Source organism: Lampetra fluviatilis, chromosome 20 (assembly GCF_964198595.1).
Source record: "Lampetra fluviatilis chromosome 20, kcLamFluv1.1, whole genome shotgun sequence".
NCBI classification, from domain to species: Eukaryota; Metazoa; Chordata; class Hyperoartia; order Petromyzontiformes; family Petromyzontidae; genus Lampetra; species Lampetra fluviatilis.
Window position 1 is genome coordinate 9016984 of NC_136294.1, and position 18693 is coordinate 9035676.

Below are 18693 nucleotides of genomic sequence, written 5' to 3' on the forward strand. Positions count from 1 at the left end.
CCCGGTGCGGTGTGTAAACATCACTAGGGAAACACAGGCGGCTTGGTGTGGAACTGGCCAACCACCCCTCATGTTCTTCTTTGTTCTTTCGGTAAAGTCACGTAGAATGGAAATAATAAAATAATAAAAATTAAACATAAAATAATTCTCACGACGTTTCAGCCACAAGGCAAGCAGCCGTCCTCAGGTGGAGAACAGGTCTGTCGAGGAGAAACGTCGTGAGAATTATTTTATTATGTTTTATTTTTATTATTTCCATTCTACGTGACTTTACCGAAAGAACCAAGAAGATGAATCCCGGCAGTCACGAAAGCTTTAAATCGAAACACCCCTCATGTTCTCTGCCAGCCTTCATCGGTGGTCGCGTACAGCACTTGCCTTAAAAGTGTGTTAAGGCTATACGGGGGGGGGGTGGATCTTTGTCTTGTGTGTGCAGGTCCTCAGCAGCTGACCTCTTCTTCATCCCAAATCGAGTCCATCCTCTCCATATTTGATCCGCTCAACTTGGCAGACGGTGAGAGGGATGGACGCAACTAAAAAAACAAAGCGGACTATGTATGCTTAGGGTTATTACTGACGGGAACTGAACTGGTGACAGAGAGAGGTGAATTAGAGTTGGATGGAGCACTTTTGGAAAGCTGGACTCGATAATGAAAAGCGTTATTCCATTGCGCTAGAAGAAAAAAGTTTTAGAATTCCCTCGCGTGAGATGTCCTCTGGATAAAGCCATCAATGGAGACCCAATAAAGACATTAAACAAACGCAAACGACTCCTCTATTATAATCCTAATACTACACCTGGGTGTTCTGGCCTGTCCCAAACCAGTTTGCAGCTTTGTTAAAAAGAAAATTTACTTTAAAATAAGTCAGATGCTGCAAAGTATGAAATGCGTGTTGGGAGAGCTTGGGACACACATTTTTAGGTCCTATTTATGATAAGATTCACCTCCTAGCAATTGGATGAATTGCCACAATTCAGGGTAGGTGTTCTGTTGAAGAATCGATTCTTGTCTTGGATTTTACCATCTCATCTGTAGTGTTTCTCATTTTGTATTTCTCACTTAAACAGTTTGTTTGCCTAAAAGTAACATTCATTCAATATTTGCATGAATCGTAGTTAATCCATTCTAGCACACACAATTTGGTACAATATCGTTCACACCAGAACTTGAGTTTAGCAAACTAATTGGCGCCACCGTAACATGCTTATCGGACGACATACATATCCATCAGACGATAGCTCCTCATCTTTCTTGGGCTGCGTCTTCCTTTTTGTAACGCCGTGCTTTGTGCCGTCGTGACGTGACAGGACCACCCGTGGTGCGGCCCAGGATCCAGGTGTCGCGCCCGGAGCACCCATCCCCGTCCGAGCCATTCCTCGCGGATGCAGCCTGCAACGCCGGCGGGGGGGACGGGCAGCCCGGGCACGGGGGGCAGCACCAGACTGCGCCCGGTGGTTTCTGCGACGCTCCTTCCGCCGCCGCCACCTCTGGTGGGGCAGCGGGCGCTTACGGTGGCTTCGTGCCACCGCCACTGCCGCCACTGCAACCGTCGCAGCAGGTGCAGCAGCAGCAACAACAACAGCAACAGCCCTACCAGTTCACGCCATCGCAGGTGCACTTCTCCCCCCAGCTGCACGGTGGCTCGGGACAGACGCAAGTCCACTTCCAGACGCAGCATAACCAGCAGGGCGACGGGGATGCGGCTGCAGCTGCGCAGGCGGCGATGGCTCACCCCGCGGCGCCATCGCCACCCCAGCATCACCATCACCACTACCAGCAGCAACAGCAGGCGGCGGTGGTTGCGGCGCAAAGGCCGTTTGGGTGGAAGTCGGCGTTCGAGCGGCCGCAGACCGTGCGGGAACGCTTCACGCAGTTCGTGCGGCCGCGCAGCTCGGAGGCGACAGGCGTGACTCCTGGCCGCGACGGCTACCCGCGGAGCACGAGTACGTGGGCGTATCGGTCGTGCGACGGTTCCAGCGAGACGGAGCGGGGCACGTTAACCCGGCCAGACAGACTGAGAGATTGCCTTTATTGGTAACCGAGCGAGAGCCCATGGAGACTAGGGCCGAATTAATTTGCTTATTTAAATTTTTTTTATCAGTTGTGTGAAAGTGCCTCTGCTCAAATGAGCATGGGGTGGTGCGTATTGCCATTAGCAGCCCTTAGCCATTGCTATAAATTCCACAGTCTTGTGGCGGAGCCTGTTTTTCTGTAACATGACCGCTTGTGGCTTTCCCCAAAATGGTACACGTATTGAACTGTACTCCTGAATGGAATTTGAACTCGTGACCTTTTGATGACGCACTTTAATCACACCGCCGCACATTCATTCATAATAATTTGTCCTTTATTTACTTGGCAATGTCTCACTTGAGTCTGAATAGCTGGTGTAATCTGGAGGAAACTTGGGGGATAACAACCTCTGCACAAATAGCCTCCCAGCAATGAACTTGCTTTACTACGATAGATTGACCACCTCGACGCACTGCTGATGGGAGACTTGCATGCGCAATAATCTCCACACGATCCACCAACCCCGCGTTCAAAGCACTGGATTACAGGCATGCATCGTCAACTTGTTTGGCACACTTGTGGCATATATAACTAGGATTATTCATCACTCAACGTTCAACAGATAATCATTAACAGGCTCTCACGACGTTTCCAGTTCCAAGTAGCAGAAATTCACAACTAAAAGTATTCCTCTTGCATGATTTTATTTGAACATTTAAAGGACGTCTTTGTAAACTTTAAAAATCTCCCTTGTATTGGCAAATGAGTTCTGCGTCATTTGTTCCATGAGCTGTAATGTAACCTTTGCAATGAATATTCAGAAATACGAAGCAGCCAGTGGCTTCGCACGCTCTTCCATTCGCATCTCCCCCAAACTTCCTTATCCTAATCCTCTGCATCTTTTGCCCCGTCAACTTCATCTACCCCCCCCTCCCCATTGTCCCTTTAGCCCCCCCTCCCACCTTTTCCGGTGGAATAGATAAAAAAGATTCGGTAATTTTACGTAGCATATATTGATGATTGTTACATGCATGCACTAATTGTTGCACGTATCTTCAGCGTGATGTGCAACTCATCTCCTGCCTGCCGACGTCACTGGAAACGTACACAATGGAAAGCTGTCTTAGCCTTGTTGGCCTCTCGCGTGCACTCACGCCCCGCACGCCCAGCAGGTCTGGGAGCGCCTCTGGGCCAGGGATTGGCCAGCGCGGCTCGGAGGGCCCCGGGTGGCGAGGACGCGGTTGGGCCCTCTCTGAGTTGGTCGCGAAGGCCCGTCAACTCGGAGGAGGGCGCCCTTCACCACGCCTGGACCAAGCGCACCACTTTCGCCGGTAGCAGACCCACACCTCACTCCCCGGCACCTCCGATTAGCATGGTTGGCTGCGTTACGGTGCGAAAGCAGTACAACATACATGCATACTCACCGCCGTCACCACGTTGCTCTAGTTAATGATGCGAGCATCAATTGGTTTAGTGTTACATATTTCACGGTCTCAGCGATGATTCATGAACGTTGTCTTCATATACACGTGTTTACATTAATCGTGGGTCAGATTTCGTCTTAATAGAGTATTGCGTAAAAGCAATTTTTAATGTATGCCGTTGCTCTATCAGTTGTGGAAAATTAAAACCCTGAATCAGCATCTTCACTCATAAAGTAAAAATCTTGTTGAAACCTATAGTAATAGGACATCAGAGCAAATCAGGGTTAACTCAGCCCATCATTCATCCAGTTATCAGAAAGTTCACACCACATTTCGGAAAATCGACAACAATGGACATCCCTATAATATAGTTTTTTTTGGGTTAGATCACGAAAATATAAATGTGTCGTTAAACCCACCACCATCCGACACAGCCAATTAGTAATGTTTGTCACGTAAACAGAACATGCCAATTCGTTACGAGTACAGCACACCGGTGTGCTGGAGAGCAAATAAATGTTGTGGATTTACAAACCTTGCCTATTGGCTGTGGTCGGGTGTTGGCGGGTTTAACGACACATTTATATTTATGCGATCTAACCCAAAAAACCTACATATATGGATGATATTGTCCGATGGAGACTGTTCCCGGCCACAAGAATATGGAATCACCACCACGTGTTGACGGCGGCCAACACATACGATCGCAATCCTTTACTCGTATGAGCAGGGAGACACTCCGATGTTTGTGTTTTTTTTGTTGTCTAGGCGACGAGGCCATGTTGGCTGCCTCTTCCTCGAACTGGGGCATCCGCCGTGGCGGTGGTGGCGGCGGTGGCGGTGGAGCGAGCGGCGGCGGTGGCCGGGAAGAGCTGGGTCGAGAGCTCCCTCTCGGCTCCGAGGCTCGCAACAGCGTGGCCGAGCCGTCCGGCCCGGGCGTCGGCTCTGCGTCCGGTTCGTCGTCCGGGTCGGCGGGCACGGGAGGTCACATGGCCGGCTTGTTGCCCTCCGAGTCGCCGCACGACGACGGGGGACATTTCGCGGCTGTTTCGGACCAGGTGCGTCCGCCGTTGGCATGTCGAGGCGACGTTTGGCCGGGACGTCGTGTGCCTTGTGTCGTCGTTTCTTTTCAATGTCTTCTTTGCAGTTCGCGGGGTAGAGAGACATGCATACAAATTTGAGTTCGCACTTCACACGGTGTGGCCTTAATGTTCAAGTTGACAAGTGGACTGCTCTGAATCTCTCGGTTTTCTCTCTACACTGAAGAAAGACCATTTCCCGAGACTGTAGCCTATTAAATTCTGTAATAACACGGTGTATAGTGGTGGAGCAGTGGCATAGTGGCTCGTGAACTTCACTTGGGGTCCCAACCATGACTAAGATCAGTGACGCGTCAGATATAAACTGTTCCCTCTACCCCTCTTTCACTGACTCACAATGACCAGCGTGGGGACGTATGGTTAAACAATGGATGACACGGAAGTGGATTCATAAACGATCGCATATAGGATAATAAAATACAGATAAACATAATTTGCATTTTTATTTAAAGCTTTCGTTACTGCAGGGATTCATATTCTTGGTTCTTTCGGTAAAGTCACGTAGAAGGGGAAACAATAAAATCGTCGTGAGAATTTTCGACTGCTTGTGTTGCAGTCGAAACGTGAGAATTTTATTGTTTTATATTTTTTATTATTTTATCGTTTCCCTTCTACGTGACTTTACCGAACGAACCAAGAATATAATTTGCATTGTAATAAGCAGATAAAAGCAAGAAAATATCCTGATGTTGTTGATGCCACTCAGCTGCATCCTATATACCCAGGAAGGAAAGGTTAGGGGTGAGTGCGTTGTGTGTTTTTTGTACGCGAGTATTCCTGTGCATACCGGCTTGTGTTGTCGTCTCGTGCTGGCAGCCCGATGACAGAAAGGACAGTGATGATGAGAAGTCCGACAAAAGCAAGCCGTGGTGGAAAAAGAAGCTGTCGGCCATCCAGAAAGGTAACGGAGCATCCAGTCAGTTCGAGGAGAGCCTCCTGTGAAAGGATACTCCATTTCGTCCATCAGCTCGGGCGCCTTTGTGAGATCCGTATGTGCTGTGGATTAGCAGTGATTGTCAGCGAAGGTCGCTCCATTCACCGTTGCGACCTCTGCTTTAAATCGGGGTGCATCCCACTATCCTGGCGGAGAGATCTCATACCTGTCAACCCATAAGGTTTAGCCGCATTCTTGTACAGGGAAATTGAGTTTTCAGGTCCATACGGCGTACAGCCGTTTTAATAAGGGCAAAAAAACCCGTGTTTTTAGTAACATTTTTTTTGTCTATTTGTTTGTGTTTCTCCCTTGTGATGGATGAAAGTTGAGATGTGTAAGGGCACGGGGTGATTAATAAGGTCTGATAAGGTAGGCACTGATAAGGGGTTGACAGGTATGTGATCTACGCAGGCTAAATTTGTTTTCAAAGCAATCAGTACAGATGTGACACCCGAGTTTTTAACATGTCAGGCTCAAAACCCTTGCACTCTAAATATGGGGAGTCACAATTCTGCTACATGGCAGCACAAGTTGATACCAGTTTTGTAGACTGCCCATTCGCTCACAATTCTGTGCATACCTGGAGGCACGGGGCATCCCTTCTGCAGTTAACAATTTAGTTTAGTTTGGGCAAGGCCTATTGAGCTGATAAACTCTTTGTCGATGGTGACCCTTAGCCATATCCTCCTGAAAACTGGGCTTCCCTGACAAGCTTGTAAAGTTTGAGTGCATTTGATTTCATTTGCATTTCTCCCTAATTTGATTTCATTTTGCAGCCTGCTTTTTTAATCCAGTGTAATGAATGCACTTGTTAGGACCTTATTATGATCTGCCTTTGCATGCAGTGACAATGTGCTATTAATTATTTTGTGATTCCCCAGCTCTGTACGCGTTTAGTTGTGAAATGCACTGCACAGTTGTCAGTTGTCGAGCCAGGCCACCCTTTCAGATACATCATCACCGTGGGTTCTCACCTGTTGAAATAACAACCCATTTGCATTTATTTCACACTTGGCAGCCTCGTACCAGTTTCAACGGTGTACGAGTCCTTTCAGCGAGGCCTCGGCAAATGTCACCGGGCATCCTGATGTCATGGTCATAGTTTTTGTTTGTCGGTGGCAACTGGATCACGTGTGAGCTGTAAGAAAATGCGTCGCCCGCGTTGGCCGTGTGCGGTTGCGCGTGCTGTGAACGGCATTGTGGCGCTCGACCTGTGTTTGTGACGGAGATGTTTGTGGCGTCTGACAGGCCCCATCAGCTTCAAGAAGAGAGACCGGCAGGACCGGGAGCGGGAGGACGGGATCATGGAGAACAGGTTTCAGGCCATTCCAGGTTCGACACCGGATGATCTGTCTGGTCTGGCTTGGATGGTCTGTGTCTGCCACACACACTTTGTATCCGTACGTCAGACTGTGTGTATCTGTTGGAATGTTGTGTCCTGCCTCGTTCATACCGTGCAATCGTTTTTTTTTTATGGTTGGGTTCTCTGTCCATGTGAAAACCAAAATACATTCCGATAATTGCGTATTTAGCTCTATAGTACAATCATAATATTTATCAGCAGCAGCAGCCATGATCAATCCACTGCGCGGATGAAGGCCTACCCTGTATTGGTCATGGGGATTGTTTGACCATACTTTACCATGGTGGTCAATGCAGGTTAATGAAGAGGATAGGGGCCCAGCACCATTTCCCAGATATCACTCGCCAACTGATGTTAGCAGTGGCCAGGAATCGAACTCGTATTGCCAGGTCAACAGCGCACACAGTGTGATAAACCACAAAGACACTGTTCAAATTCTGTGGGATGTAGCTGCTCCCAAAAACAAAACAACAGCGAACCGTATAATACACACAATAGAATACTCTTCAGAATTTTTAAGAATCTTGTGTGATCATATCTCAAGAATACGATGTGTGTGTGTATGCATGTGTGGGCAGCACTGGATAGTGGTTGGTGCGGCCCGAGTTCAATTCTCGGCCATGGCAAGCATCAGTGGCGAGTACTATCAGAACCAGTCTCAGGCCTCTCCTCGGTTGACGAGGCCTTACATGAGTACTTGGTTTGGCATGTAAATATCAGCACTGCGGAGACAAAGGTGGCCGGAATTGGTGCTGTGGCTACACTACCCCCCTAATGTGCTATGCCAGCCTTTATAGGTGCTCTTGAACAACACTTGCCCTAACTGTGTGTGGCTAAAAGGAAATTATCTGTCTGTGAGTGATGGGTCAAAGGGAAACCCAAGCTCGTGTTTGCTAAGCAGTGTCAGGTGTGAGGATCTCTCCCGTGAACACGTATAGAACAGCTGTACGGGGGGAACTTGTGGACAGCAGTCTGTCAAAGGCTACACGGTGGATCTTTGTCTTGGTTAATGTTGTGTGCGTGTTGTACTGCCCTCCCTGTTCAGACGAGGCAATGCAGGCCCTGCCAGTGGTGGGCCCCCAGACGTTCGCCGCTGATGACATCCTGGACAAGTACCGCAGCGCAATCAAGCGGGCGAGTCCCAGCGAGGAGCAGCACAACGGTACCGGCTGGGTGCTCTGTGTCTGTGTGCATCTGCTTGAGTGAGCGAGTGGGTGTGTCGATGTCTATGGGTGTGTGTGTGTGTGTGGGGAGTGGCAGTGTAGCGGTTAGCACGCTGCGCTACTAACCCGGCGAGCCGAGTTCGGTTCCCGCTCACGGCCAACACCAGTGACGATTATCTAAACCGGTCCTGGGCCTCTCCTAGGTCGACTCAGCCTCAAATGAGTACCTGGTGCATTATGTAAAACACTCAGGAGACCGACCCCCTCGTATGCCGTGTCGGCACTCATAGGTTCGCGCTAACAGCACTTGCCCAAACAGTCTGTTAAGGCTATACGGGGGATCTGTCTTTATAGCGCCGTGGTGACGTCACTGCCGCTTGGTGGCGAACGGCGGTCGTCGTCGTTGTATCATCGTGGTTAACCGCACTGCGCTACAGACACGGCGAACTGAGTTACATTCCCGGCCACGGCTAACAGTGGCGAGTGATATCGGAACCGATCCTGGGCCTCTGCTAGATCGACTCAGGCTTGGCTCACTCTTTATTGAGAGACACCTGCACAAGAACTAATATATGCTCCGCCACCCATGAGACAAGACACGGATTCGCTTGTCATACTTTATTTTTTAATCGGGTAAAGTTACTTTCTTGGCCTAGTTGTCTCTGTTAGCGTTTGTCTTTGTTGATCGGCCTGAGCCAATGTGTACAATTCAACTTTCCAGTGGTGGTTCCAGTCTCTTCATTGCACAATCACGGTTGGCTCCCCACAAAACGGTACTGAAATTATTGGTACCCTGGACGAATCGTGGGGTGAGTCATTCCCGGACTAGGATTTGAACTTGTAACCTTCAGATTGTGAATCAAAACCACAGTGACACCTATCCACATGATCAGACGTATGCTAATGATTTACAACTCGTACGGTTGGTTACTACAACATCACATCATTTACTGTCAGATCAGAACTGCTGGGTTATGACCGTTGCCGTTTGATTAAGCCCAAGGTCCTTAAACCACCCACGTGTGCGAGTGTGAACCTCCGAGCGCACCTTTTGCCGTAGAAGTTTGTGAACGAGATCCGTCTCTTTGTTGTGCAGAGGCAGCGGCGGACGGGGACATTTTCCAAGAGTCTCCCCGTGACGAGGGCGCGCTTAGCCTCTCGGCCGACGACCTCCCAGACTCGGCGAGCCAGACGGCCCTCCCTCGGCACTCCTCCTTCACCTTCAGGTGCCCTGACGCCCTTGCACAAAGTGCCATTCAGCCGTGTGCGTGTGCATTTGTGTGTCTGCATTTGTGTGTGTTCCTGTGTTTTCTGTGTATATATATATTTATATTTGCGTGTTTTGTCTGTGTTCGTGCGATAGTGCAGCGGTGCGCTCCGAACCCAGCAACTCGAGTTCCATTCCCGTTCATGGCCAATGCCGATTATCCCAACGGTCCTGACCTTCCCCTAGGTTGACTCGGCCTCAAATGAGGACCTGCTGCGATGTGTAAACATTGTCACTGGGGAGATGACAGTGGTCGGGCCTGGTGCTGGCCACCCTCCCCGTAATGTATCGTGCCAACCTTCATAGGAGCTCACTGTTAAAGGTTAAATGGGGGAGTCTTTGCATGTTGTGTTGGTGTGTGGTGGTAGAGATGCAATTACAATATTCATGTTTGCTTCCATTAATCGATTAAATTGTAAGTTAGCGTCGAATTTGCATATGATTGGAATAAATGATGTTAACACTCGACTTTACGTATTTGAAGCACAGGATTTCATGGTATTGGTGGCATCATGATCATCATCACTCGTCATCAGTGTATCACGCTGAGTGTGAACTGTGCCGAGTTTATCGTGTTTTGGAAACCAACTGCCTATCGTCCATTTAAAAGTGCCTGCCGATTAATCCGTTATCATAAACATATGATTAATTTCTCCCCAGAGCCTTGCGCTAAATTGGGTAATCTTATGGAGAGTGGTGACACAGTGCTTGGCACACTGCACTACAAACCTGGTGACTTAAGTTTAATCCCGGCTAAGGCTTATATTAGTGCCAGGTGGTATCAAAACGTGTCCTGGGCCTTTCTAGGTCAACTCGGATTTGGTATGGTGTGTAAACATCAGATGTGCGGACACAAAGTGGCCGTCGGGCATCGTGTTGCTAACTAAACACTTGCCAAGACAAAATCACGTAAGAAAGCGTTGGTTTGCGGAATCTGTGCGAACGCACGTTGGTTTTTTTTTTCCCCCGCCCATTCTTCTTTGTGCAACTCCCCACTCGTTGGCGCCGTCCCCGTGGCCATCGTCGTTGTCATCATCAGAGATGCCAAGAAGAAGTTGCGTCTGGCGCTGTGCTCGGCCGACATCATGGCCTTTCCGCTACTGTCGGCACCTGCTGTGCGCAACGGCCCCTTCCCGGCTGCCGAGCACTTGGACCCCGAAGGTCAGCGGCACCATCGTGCGAGCCGTCTTGAGTGCACTCCTCTGTCTTGAGTGCCGGAGTGCGGCCGTGACGGTGGTGATATTGGTCTGTCCGGCGTGCTTGCGCAGCCGACTGCATCGTCCGTAAATCTACTGAATTACATTTTTTTCGATTTAAAGCTTTCGTGACTGCAGGGATTCATCTTCTTGGTTCTTTTGGTAAAGTCACGTAGAAGGGAAATAATAAAATAATAAAAATAAAACAATAAAAAAATTCTCACGACGTTTCGGCCACAACGCAAGCAGCCGTCTGAATTCAGACGCTGTCTCCCCGACAGATCTGGTCTTCACCTGAGGACGGCTGCTTGCGTTGTGGCCGAAACGTCGTGAGAATAATTTTATTATGTTTTATTTTTATTATTTCCCTTCTACGTTACTTTACCGAAAGAACCAAGAAGATACATTTTTTTTATTTTACCAGGTAAGCCCCGCTTGGGCTATAGAGCTCTTTTTCAGAAGCGACCTGGCCACAAATGATAGCTCGGCGAAGTGGCTTATCACGTGAACATTTATTGTAGCCAAATACAGTAAAACCTTTGATTGCGAGTAACTTGGTCTGCGAGTGTTTTGCAAGACGAGCAATTTTTAAAAATAAATATTAATTTGATAAACGAGCGAGGTCTTGCAGTACGAGTAGTACGTGTACACGCTTTGTCTGCCGAGCGTCACGTGATCACAACTGATGTAACGAGTGCTTTGATATGCGAGTGCTTTGGATTACAAACACTTTTCCGGAACGAATTATGCTCTCAATCCAAGGTTTTACTCTACCTTAAACGCACGTTGTTTCTAAATGTGGAGGGGAAAATCGGAGGACCTGAAGAAAAATCCACACGACCACAGGGAGTGAGATATGCAAACTCCAAATATAATGGTGTCAGGGTCAGGATCGGGTTCAGGAGGTCATCGCCGCCAATGCTGCGGATACCATCAAACCTTCCCATTTCAATTCCTGGAGATGTATCTCCAAAGCTGTTGCAAAGTTGACACCAATATATGTCAATGATATATTCAGTGTATCACCGTAGCACCACGAATATATGTTCCAGTATTAGAAAAGTCTGCGGTTGTGGAAACCAAGATGCGTTTAAACGGATGGATTGATGCGAGAGGGAGCAAAGAACTTTGTTGCAATCGTCAAGTTGATTAACCCGATGCATCATCGTCATCATACGCAGATTTCCTTTGAGACCTCTTGCTCAGTGGGTTCTTACCATTGTAAATTGTGTCGTCTGTCTATCCTCTAAGGTCAACCGCCTAATGCCACTACCCTATAACCTTCCAAAGATAATTTTGCTTCCAATGCGACCCAGTCTTTAAATATTTTCTCGGCTCTACGGGAGCGTAACCAGACGCAAGGGTGGAACAGACGTTTCAAGAAGTTATCATTAATAATGACCGTGAAAGCAGAACAAAAACATTTTGCTACGCGGCTGCATTATTAATACTGCTGCGTGTGGGTGTGCGCATGTGTTATGAAAAAGTAGCATTGTGGTACGTCGTGGCCCGTAGCACGTTCGGCACAGGGTCCCCCGGCTGTTCGGAACGGAAAGGGGCCCTCCCGTCCACCAATTCATCGCGTGTCACAGCCCAGCGCCCGGGGCCCCTCCATCCCACGGGCCCCGGCGTGGCTTCGCACTGCCTGCACGCTTGATCGTCCGCCCACTCTCCTGGCGGTACGCACAACTCTTGGGCCCGCTCCGTGTCTTTTGCAGACAACGAGATCGTGTGCTTCCTGAAGGTGCAGCTCGCCGAGGCCATCCACCTGCAGGACAAGAGCCAGATCGCGCAGCTGCAGGAGACGCTGCGCTGCGTGGCGCGCTTCGACAACCGCACCTGCCGCAAGCTGCTGGCCGCCATCGACGACGACTACAGGTGACCGGCCAGCAACGCGTGGCGGCCGCCCGCAGGGAAGAGCGGTTACGTTCGTCTGTCCCCTCCATGGTCGCCTGTCTGCCTGTGTCTTGCTGTCTTTGTGGCTGCGTGACTCTCTGTCTCATCTTTGTACCTTCCCGACTTTGTCTATCTGCCTAACTTTGGTCTTGTGTCGCCGCTTGATTTTCTGTGCGTCTTGTCTGTGTACCTCGTATCCCCACATGGTCTACCTGTCGGTGTTATTTTTACTTCTCTTGTTTGCCTACCAGCCTGCAGTCCTATCCGCTGTGTTTGTCTGCCTACCCCACCACCTTACCCGTCTCCCTGTTTGTGTGCTCATTTGTCTGTTATCCAGCTGTGCCTACTTGCTGTCTGTGCTTGGCTTACACGTGTTCCTGCCCATCCATCTATCCATCCATCCATATCCATATACAAATGGGTGAATAATTACACTGGTCAACACACTTTTTCTGGCATAAGGTATTCCAACGGATTTAATGTAATTTTGGAGTGCTGATTCCAAATCTGGCATCAGTTTTTGTCTATCACATCAGGTTTTTTGAGATATCAAATATTGCATTTTCAATAAAAACTGCAGAAGAAAAATATTAAATGAATGTGGATATCTACATAAAATGATATTATAAACACACTATCCTAAAAATACAGCACCATATTTTAACACTAAAGCGGTCACTGACTCGCAACAACTTGCAATCATAAGTGACAGAGTTAATTTCGGGTAAAATCAATGAAAATGGGGTATGCCGATAGCATAAAAATGAGATGAGATTTGGAATCGGCACCCTGAAATTAGTCTAAAACAGGCCAGAAAAAATTGCTTTTTTTGTTGACCAGTGTTATACAAATTTTTTTGCCGGTCGGGTTTGCACGCAACCTCGCAGGCGGCGGGCGCCGTACATCGCGTACCTGACGCGCTGCCGCCAGGGCCTGCAGGCGACGCAGGCGCACCTGGAGCGCACGCTGCAGCGCGTGCAGCGGGACAAGGACATCTCCACGCGCTACTTCACCGCCGTGTGCGTGCGCCTCTTCCTGGAGCGGCGCGAAGACCGCGTGCTCGCCTTCATCGATGGTGAGCGGCGCTGCCGGCGGCATTTGACGACTCCCGTGAACGAACAGGGATCATTAATGGGGGTGAACTCGTGAATTCAATTAATGATGGAACGAACGACCGAATGCATGAGGAGGTGGTTGACCGCATGATTGATAATCCAGCAGCATTTGTTTGACGAGCCTCTGACCCTGTTGATGAGAGTCAGAGGGTCAACCAGTCCAAGAGTTTGCTCGCTTAAAGAAATTCTGCTGTATAATATTGGTCTGGAAAGCATTTTTTTTATATGTGGATATGTTTAGCATATAATTTTGCTTATATATTCTTTTACCCTGTATGTTCCCTAACAATGTTCCATAATTCAATGAATATATCAATCAGTGATTGAACAACCAGATTAATTACTGAATGAATGACTGAATTAATAATTAACTGATGAATTCCTGTGATTAACGGTGAACACCACACATCCCCTGTGCTCCATCACTACCGCTTCCATGGCCTTCACACCCTCCGCCACAACCATCCCCACCACCTCCACCGTCTTGTCAACCCCACCCACCACCAACATCACCACCTCCAATGCCTCCACCAACTCTTATCTTCACCAAATCTGCCGCAACAACCACCACCACGTTCATATTCACCACCCACTCCCATCAATACCACTTCCAACATCGCTGCCATCCACGCCACTACCACCGCCGCCACCATTACCCACCGCCCCCTCCACCCGCACCTGCAGAGTTCAAGGGTCTGACGGCATCGGACGAGAAGACGGCGGTGGTGTCGGACTTCCTGCAGTCGCTGTACGGCGCCATGGCGCAGGACGTGATCTGGCAGCACGCGAGCGAGGAGCAGCTGCAGGACGCGCAGGTGGCCATCGAGCGCAGCATCATGAGCCGCATCTTCCGCCTCGCCTTCTACCCCAACCAGGACGGCGACATCATGCGCGACCAGTGAGCAGGGGGTTGGGGGGGAGGTTGTGGGAAAGGGTGGGGGGAAGGAGAGTTGGCGGGGGGTGGTGCAGGTATCTAGGGCCAGGAGTTTGTAAAAAATTATATAAATCTTGGCTGAAGTTTACAATCAATGTCTCATCAAAGCCCCCGGCCAAACTCCTCCGCACCTGCACATGTTAACGCGATGACATGACCACAGTTCTCAAATCCTCCCAGTGGCTCCCAAGCCCGCCTTGAATTAACTGCAAGATTGCCCTAACCATCTTTAACATCCTCCATTGACCTTTTCCCAGGTTACTACTACCCACTTATCTCACTCTTACTCTCCACCTCCCATTCATCTCCAAAATGTACTCTCTGCGTTTGAAGTCAAGGTTTTCTGTTTTCAATCTTTGCTCAGTGGGAGGTCACACCTTCTCCTCTGCTGCTCCATAGTCTCGAACTATATTCGCCCAGCCAGCTGTGCTGTTGACTTCCTGTTGAAGCACGGGCTGGAGACCTTTCTGCGGCCTATAAACAGCCTCTCCGTATAATATTAATATGTGCATGTTTTTTGAGATGCAGTCGCGTATGTCTGCCATATGAATTCAATTTGTATTGTCTTGGAGACGAATATTCCTTTTCAGCCAATCTTTTGAAAGTTTTGCCGATGGCTCCATTGAACATCAAGGGAGGGGGAATGAGCCACGACAGGGTGTTTGACTAGAGGGCAGTGCAGCACATTCCACGGTTGTACTGTACTATGATGCTCCTACGTCTCTTTTGCCTGCCCTCAACAACACACATTGACCAGCATGGTGAAGTACGGTCAAACAAAACTCCCATGACTGACGTGGTCTGGAGAAGGCCTGCTTCCAGCAGTGGATTGACAAAAGAGTTGAACATGTACATAACCCAATGATGTTTGCTGCTGCTGCTCGTGTATGATGTGGGTTTGGCCAAAGCACAGCTCTTGTCAGCGGTTGCTTTGTTTATCCAAACATGTTAAAGGACGTGTGCTTACGTGTCCTTGCTTACGCGCGTGCGGGTGTGTGCGTGCGCATGCGTAATGCCTCGGGGAGCGGTAGTGTAGCGGTTAGTGGCTTCAAATGAGTTCCTATGTGGTGTGTCAACTTCGCCACTGGGGAGACAAAGGCGGTCAGGCGTGGTGCTGGCCACCCACCCCCTCGGGTGCCGTGCCGTCCGAAGATAGGTGCTCATCAACGGCACTTGCCTGGAAAGTCTGTTAAGGCTATGCGGGGGATCTTTGTCTTTGTAGTGTCTGGGTGTGGCCGTAAGTGTGGGTGTGTTTAGATGTGCGTGCGGTACGCTTCGGGGTGTGTGCGGTTGATTAGGGTTCGTATTAGATGTGCGTGTGTGCGGTGGGCTGTACGTGTGCGTGTGTTTTTGGTTGAGGGCGTGCGCGCACGCACCTTTGCGCCCGCGTGTGTGGGCTCGTGCATGTGTGAATTGGAATTGTCAAATTAAAATATTTTATGGGGCCAGGTCGCAATATTAAATGCCGCACCTATAGTTAAAAACCATACATGCTAAAATAGCTGTTGGAGCAACTATTTTACAATACCCATTAAATAAAGGGCCCGGTGGTTTGATGTTCATGCACCGCAGTTTGTCATAGATGTTTCAATTATATGAAGTTAAAAGTCCTTTATTTACTTACGAAAGCTACTACGGTGTTTCACGATTTTCCTAAAAACCTTGTGTGAGATGTATTCCCATGTCCATGTTAATTATTTTACACGTGTCAGAAAATCACGACTACCTGGAGAAAACCCACATCAGGGCATAGTGTCATTCCATGGGCTTCAACGTATTTGGATGGGGTTTAGCGCCTCCTAAATTGACAGATCTTGGTCAGCAGCAACTAACTTGCCTTCCTACTGGTTGACACCTTGCCAACGTCTTGATTCCGTCTGTGTGATCCACTCACCTGGCCTCCACATCTGAAACAATGAACAGCAAGTGTATATTTTTTTCTCGAATAGAAAGCATTTTTTCCGTTGCGTCACCTAAGGTTGGCTGATAGCACAAGACAGCCTGACCCCTTGAGCTTGCGTCCACCATGAATGTCCCCTGGCCAAGCGCGAGGTGGGAGCCTCACCCGCTGACTCGGAGCGTCTCTCTCACGCAGGCTCTTCCATGAACACATCCAGAGGCTGTGCCGTGTGGTGTCGGCCAATCACAGGGCACTGCTCATCCCGGAGGTGAGAGCAACTCGCTCGTCCGGCTCACCGACTCTCTCACTCACCCGCTCTACTGCCGACCCTCTCACCAACACCCACCCATCCACTCGACCACCCACTCGCTCATTAATTCCCCTGCTTACCCACCCACCCACTCAGCCACTGACCTTCTCATGAGCTCATTCACTCACTGGCTTATTCACCCATTCACTCGCCAATCCACCTGCTCACCCACCCACCCATTCACCCATTCACCGACCCATTCACCCAAACACCCACCCACCCCTTCACCCACCCACCCAACCGCCCCTTCACCCACCCCTTCACCCACCCACCCAACTACCCCTTCACCCACCCACCCCTTCACCCACCCACCCACCCCTTCACCCACTCCTTCACCCACTCACCCCTTCACCCACCCACCCACCCACCCCTTCACCCCTTCACCCCTTCACCCACCCACCCCTTCACCTACCCACCCACCCCTTCACCCAACCCTTCACCCACCCCTTCACACACCCACCCACCCCTTCACCCACCCACCCACCCAGTCACCCACCCAGTCACCCACCCATTCACCCACCCACCGATTTCCCAGCTCACCGGCTCACCCCGTCCACGCGCTCCTGCTCATCCACTCGCCTGCCTGCCTGCTGCACAGCAACCCCTCCCCCACCCACCCGTCTCGCTCGCTTGTGGAAATTATGGATATTGGAGGCCAAGATTTTTTCCACAATTATATTATTCTCTGATTAAAAATGTCTGTGTGCTTGCGGCTGTTTGTGTGTGTGTATGTTACACTTGAGGTTACCATTGTGGCAAGAAAGGGTGTTTGTAAGGTCACCTTTTCCACCGCGTACTTGTTCCGTCTTGGTTGTGTCTGTAACCATTGTGCTCTGGTAGTCCTTGTTACGTGGTTGAGGACGTTCCTAGCGTATGGAATTATGTTCCCTGCGACTGTGATTTGAAACTGTTCAATCTTACCCACGTGTTGATAGTTTATTGTTAAAGTGCAATGTCTTGTCTTGGTGTGGTCTTGAATTGTCGTCGTTGTTTTGCTGCCTTGCCCACGCTTGCTTTTGATGTTGACAAACCTGCAGGAATATATGTTCGAGTGCAATTGGTACTTCCGTGTTTGTTTATATGTATTTATTTGTGACTCAACTTGTCTCTGTCTTACTGTTGTATACCATCTTGTATTGTTTGTTGATGAAACTTGCTGACCAGGCCCCTATTGAACATCTATGAAAAAGAGCTTCACAGCCCATCAGATCCCGCCAGAATGAATAAAGATTCTGATGAAGAACGGCTACGTCGTGCTACCGATACCCGTGAAGTCACCATCCACATTTCCCCTTTGCTCAGTAGAAATTACATTCAAGAGATACATTAGATAGTAAAAAATGAAATGCATAAAGCGCACATTTATTTTCAATTTTTTTTTCTTGTGATAAGAACACGAGCCCGGCACAACGCACCAATGGGTACGGGGAGAGGAGAGAGACAGAAAAACAGCAGGGGGCGTGGGGGGGTGCTATCGGCGTTGAGAACCACGCTTAGGGTGGGGGGTGATGGCCTCGATGCCCCAACCTGTGGGGATGTCACGCGCTCGAATTCAACTTTTCGAAAGTCCATCCGGAGGAGACGCGCGAGGCTAAATTAAAGAAAGAGATAAGTCCATAATGCAGGTTTTTTTGGGTTGGATCGCGTAAATATAAATTTGTCGTTAAACCCGCCACCACCCGACACAGCCAATTAGTAAGGTTTGTCAAGTAAACGGAACGTGCCAATTCGTCACTAGTACAGCAACACCGGTGTGTTGGAGAGCAAAGCCACAACATTCACCATCTGACTACGACGCTTCGCCAGTAATTACAGTTAGCTTCATCATCAGGCGGCAGCCAGATTTGTGAAAAGTCTTGGAGATTCTGACCCAAGGTCGACACGTTTTGGGGTTTCGGTCGGAGCAGACTGTCGGCGACTTCATCAGCCTCGACACAAAAAAACGAAGTGGATTTCACTGGCGACCCCGACGTTAATAAAGGAGCTGATGACAGTTGAATGGGGGGGCTAGCCACTGAAACGCAGCTCAGGAATTAATTATTGGTTGCAGTGCGACTTTTTTTTCTTCTCCTTAAT

The 18693-nt window shown here is 49.3% G+C and overlaps 1 protein-coding gene across 7 annotated transcripts in view; it reads left to right on the forward strand.

The window, feature by feature from the left end:
* GAPVD1 (GTPase activating protein and VPS9 domains 1) overlaps positions 1-18693 on the forward strand; it is a 65570-nt gene that overhangs the window by 37885 nt on the left and 8992 nt on the right. For 4 of the 7 annotated variants that reach the window (XM_078865573.1, XM_078865569.1, XM_078865567.1 and 1 more), the window contains exons 17-29: positions 437-514; positions 1310-1945; positions 3185-3346; positions 4208-4497; positions 5356-5440; positions 6722-6805; positions 7882-7998; positions 9096-9225; positions 10306-10427; positions 12181-12340; positions 13246-13433; positions 14158-14371; positions 16503-16575. In XM_078865573.1, the coding sequence (XP_078721699.1) occupies positions 437-514; positions 1310-1945; positions 3185-3346; positions 4208-4497; positions 5356-5440; positions 6722-6805; positions 7882-7998; positions 9096-9225; positions 10306-10427; positions 12181-12340; positions 13246-13433; positions 14158-14371; positions 16503-16575 (2339 nt within the window). The remainder of the gene's footprint in view (positions 1-436; positions 515-1309; positions 1946-3184; positions 3347-4207; positions 4498-5355; positions 5441-6721; positions 6806-7881; positions 7999-9095; positions 9226-10305; positions 10428-12180; positions 12341-13245; positions 13434-14157; positions 14372-16502; positions 16576-18693) is intronic. The other 3 variants (XM_078865571.1, XM_078865572.1, XM_078865568.1) reach the window with 3 other exon arrangements.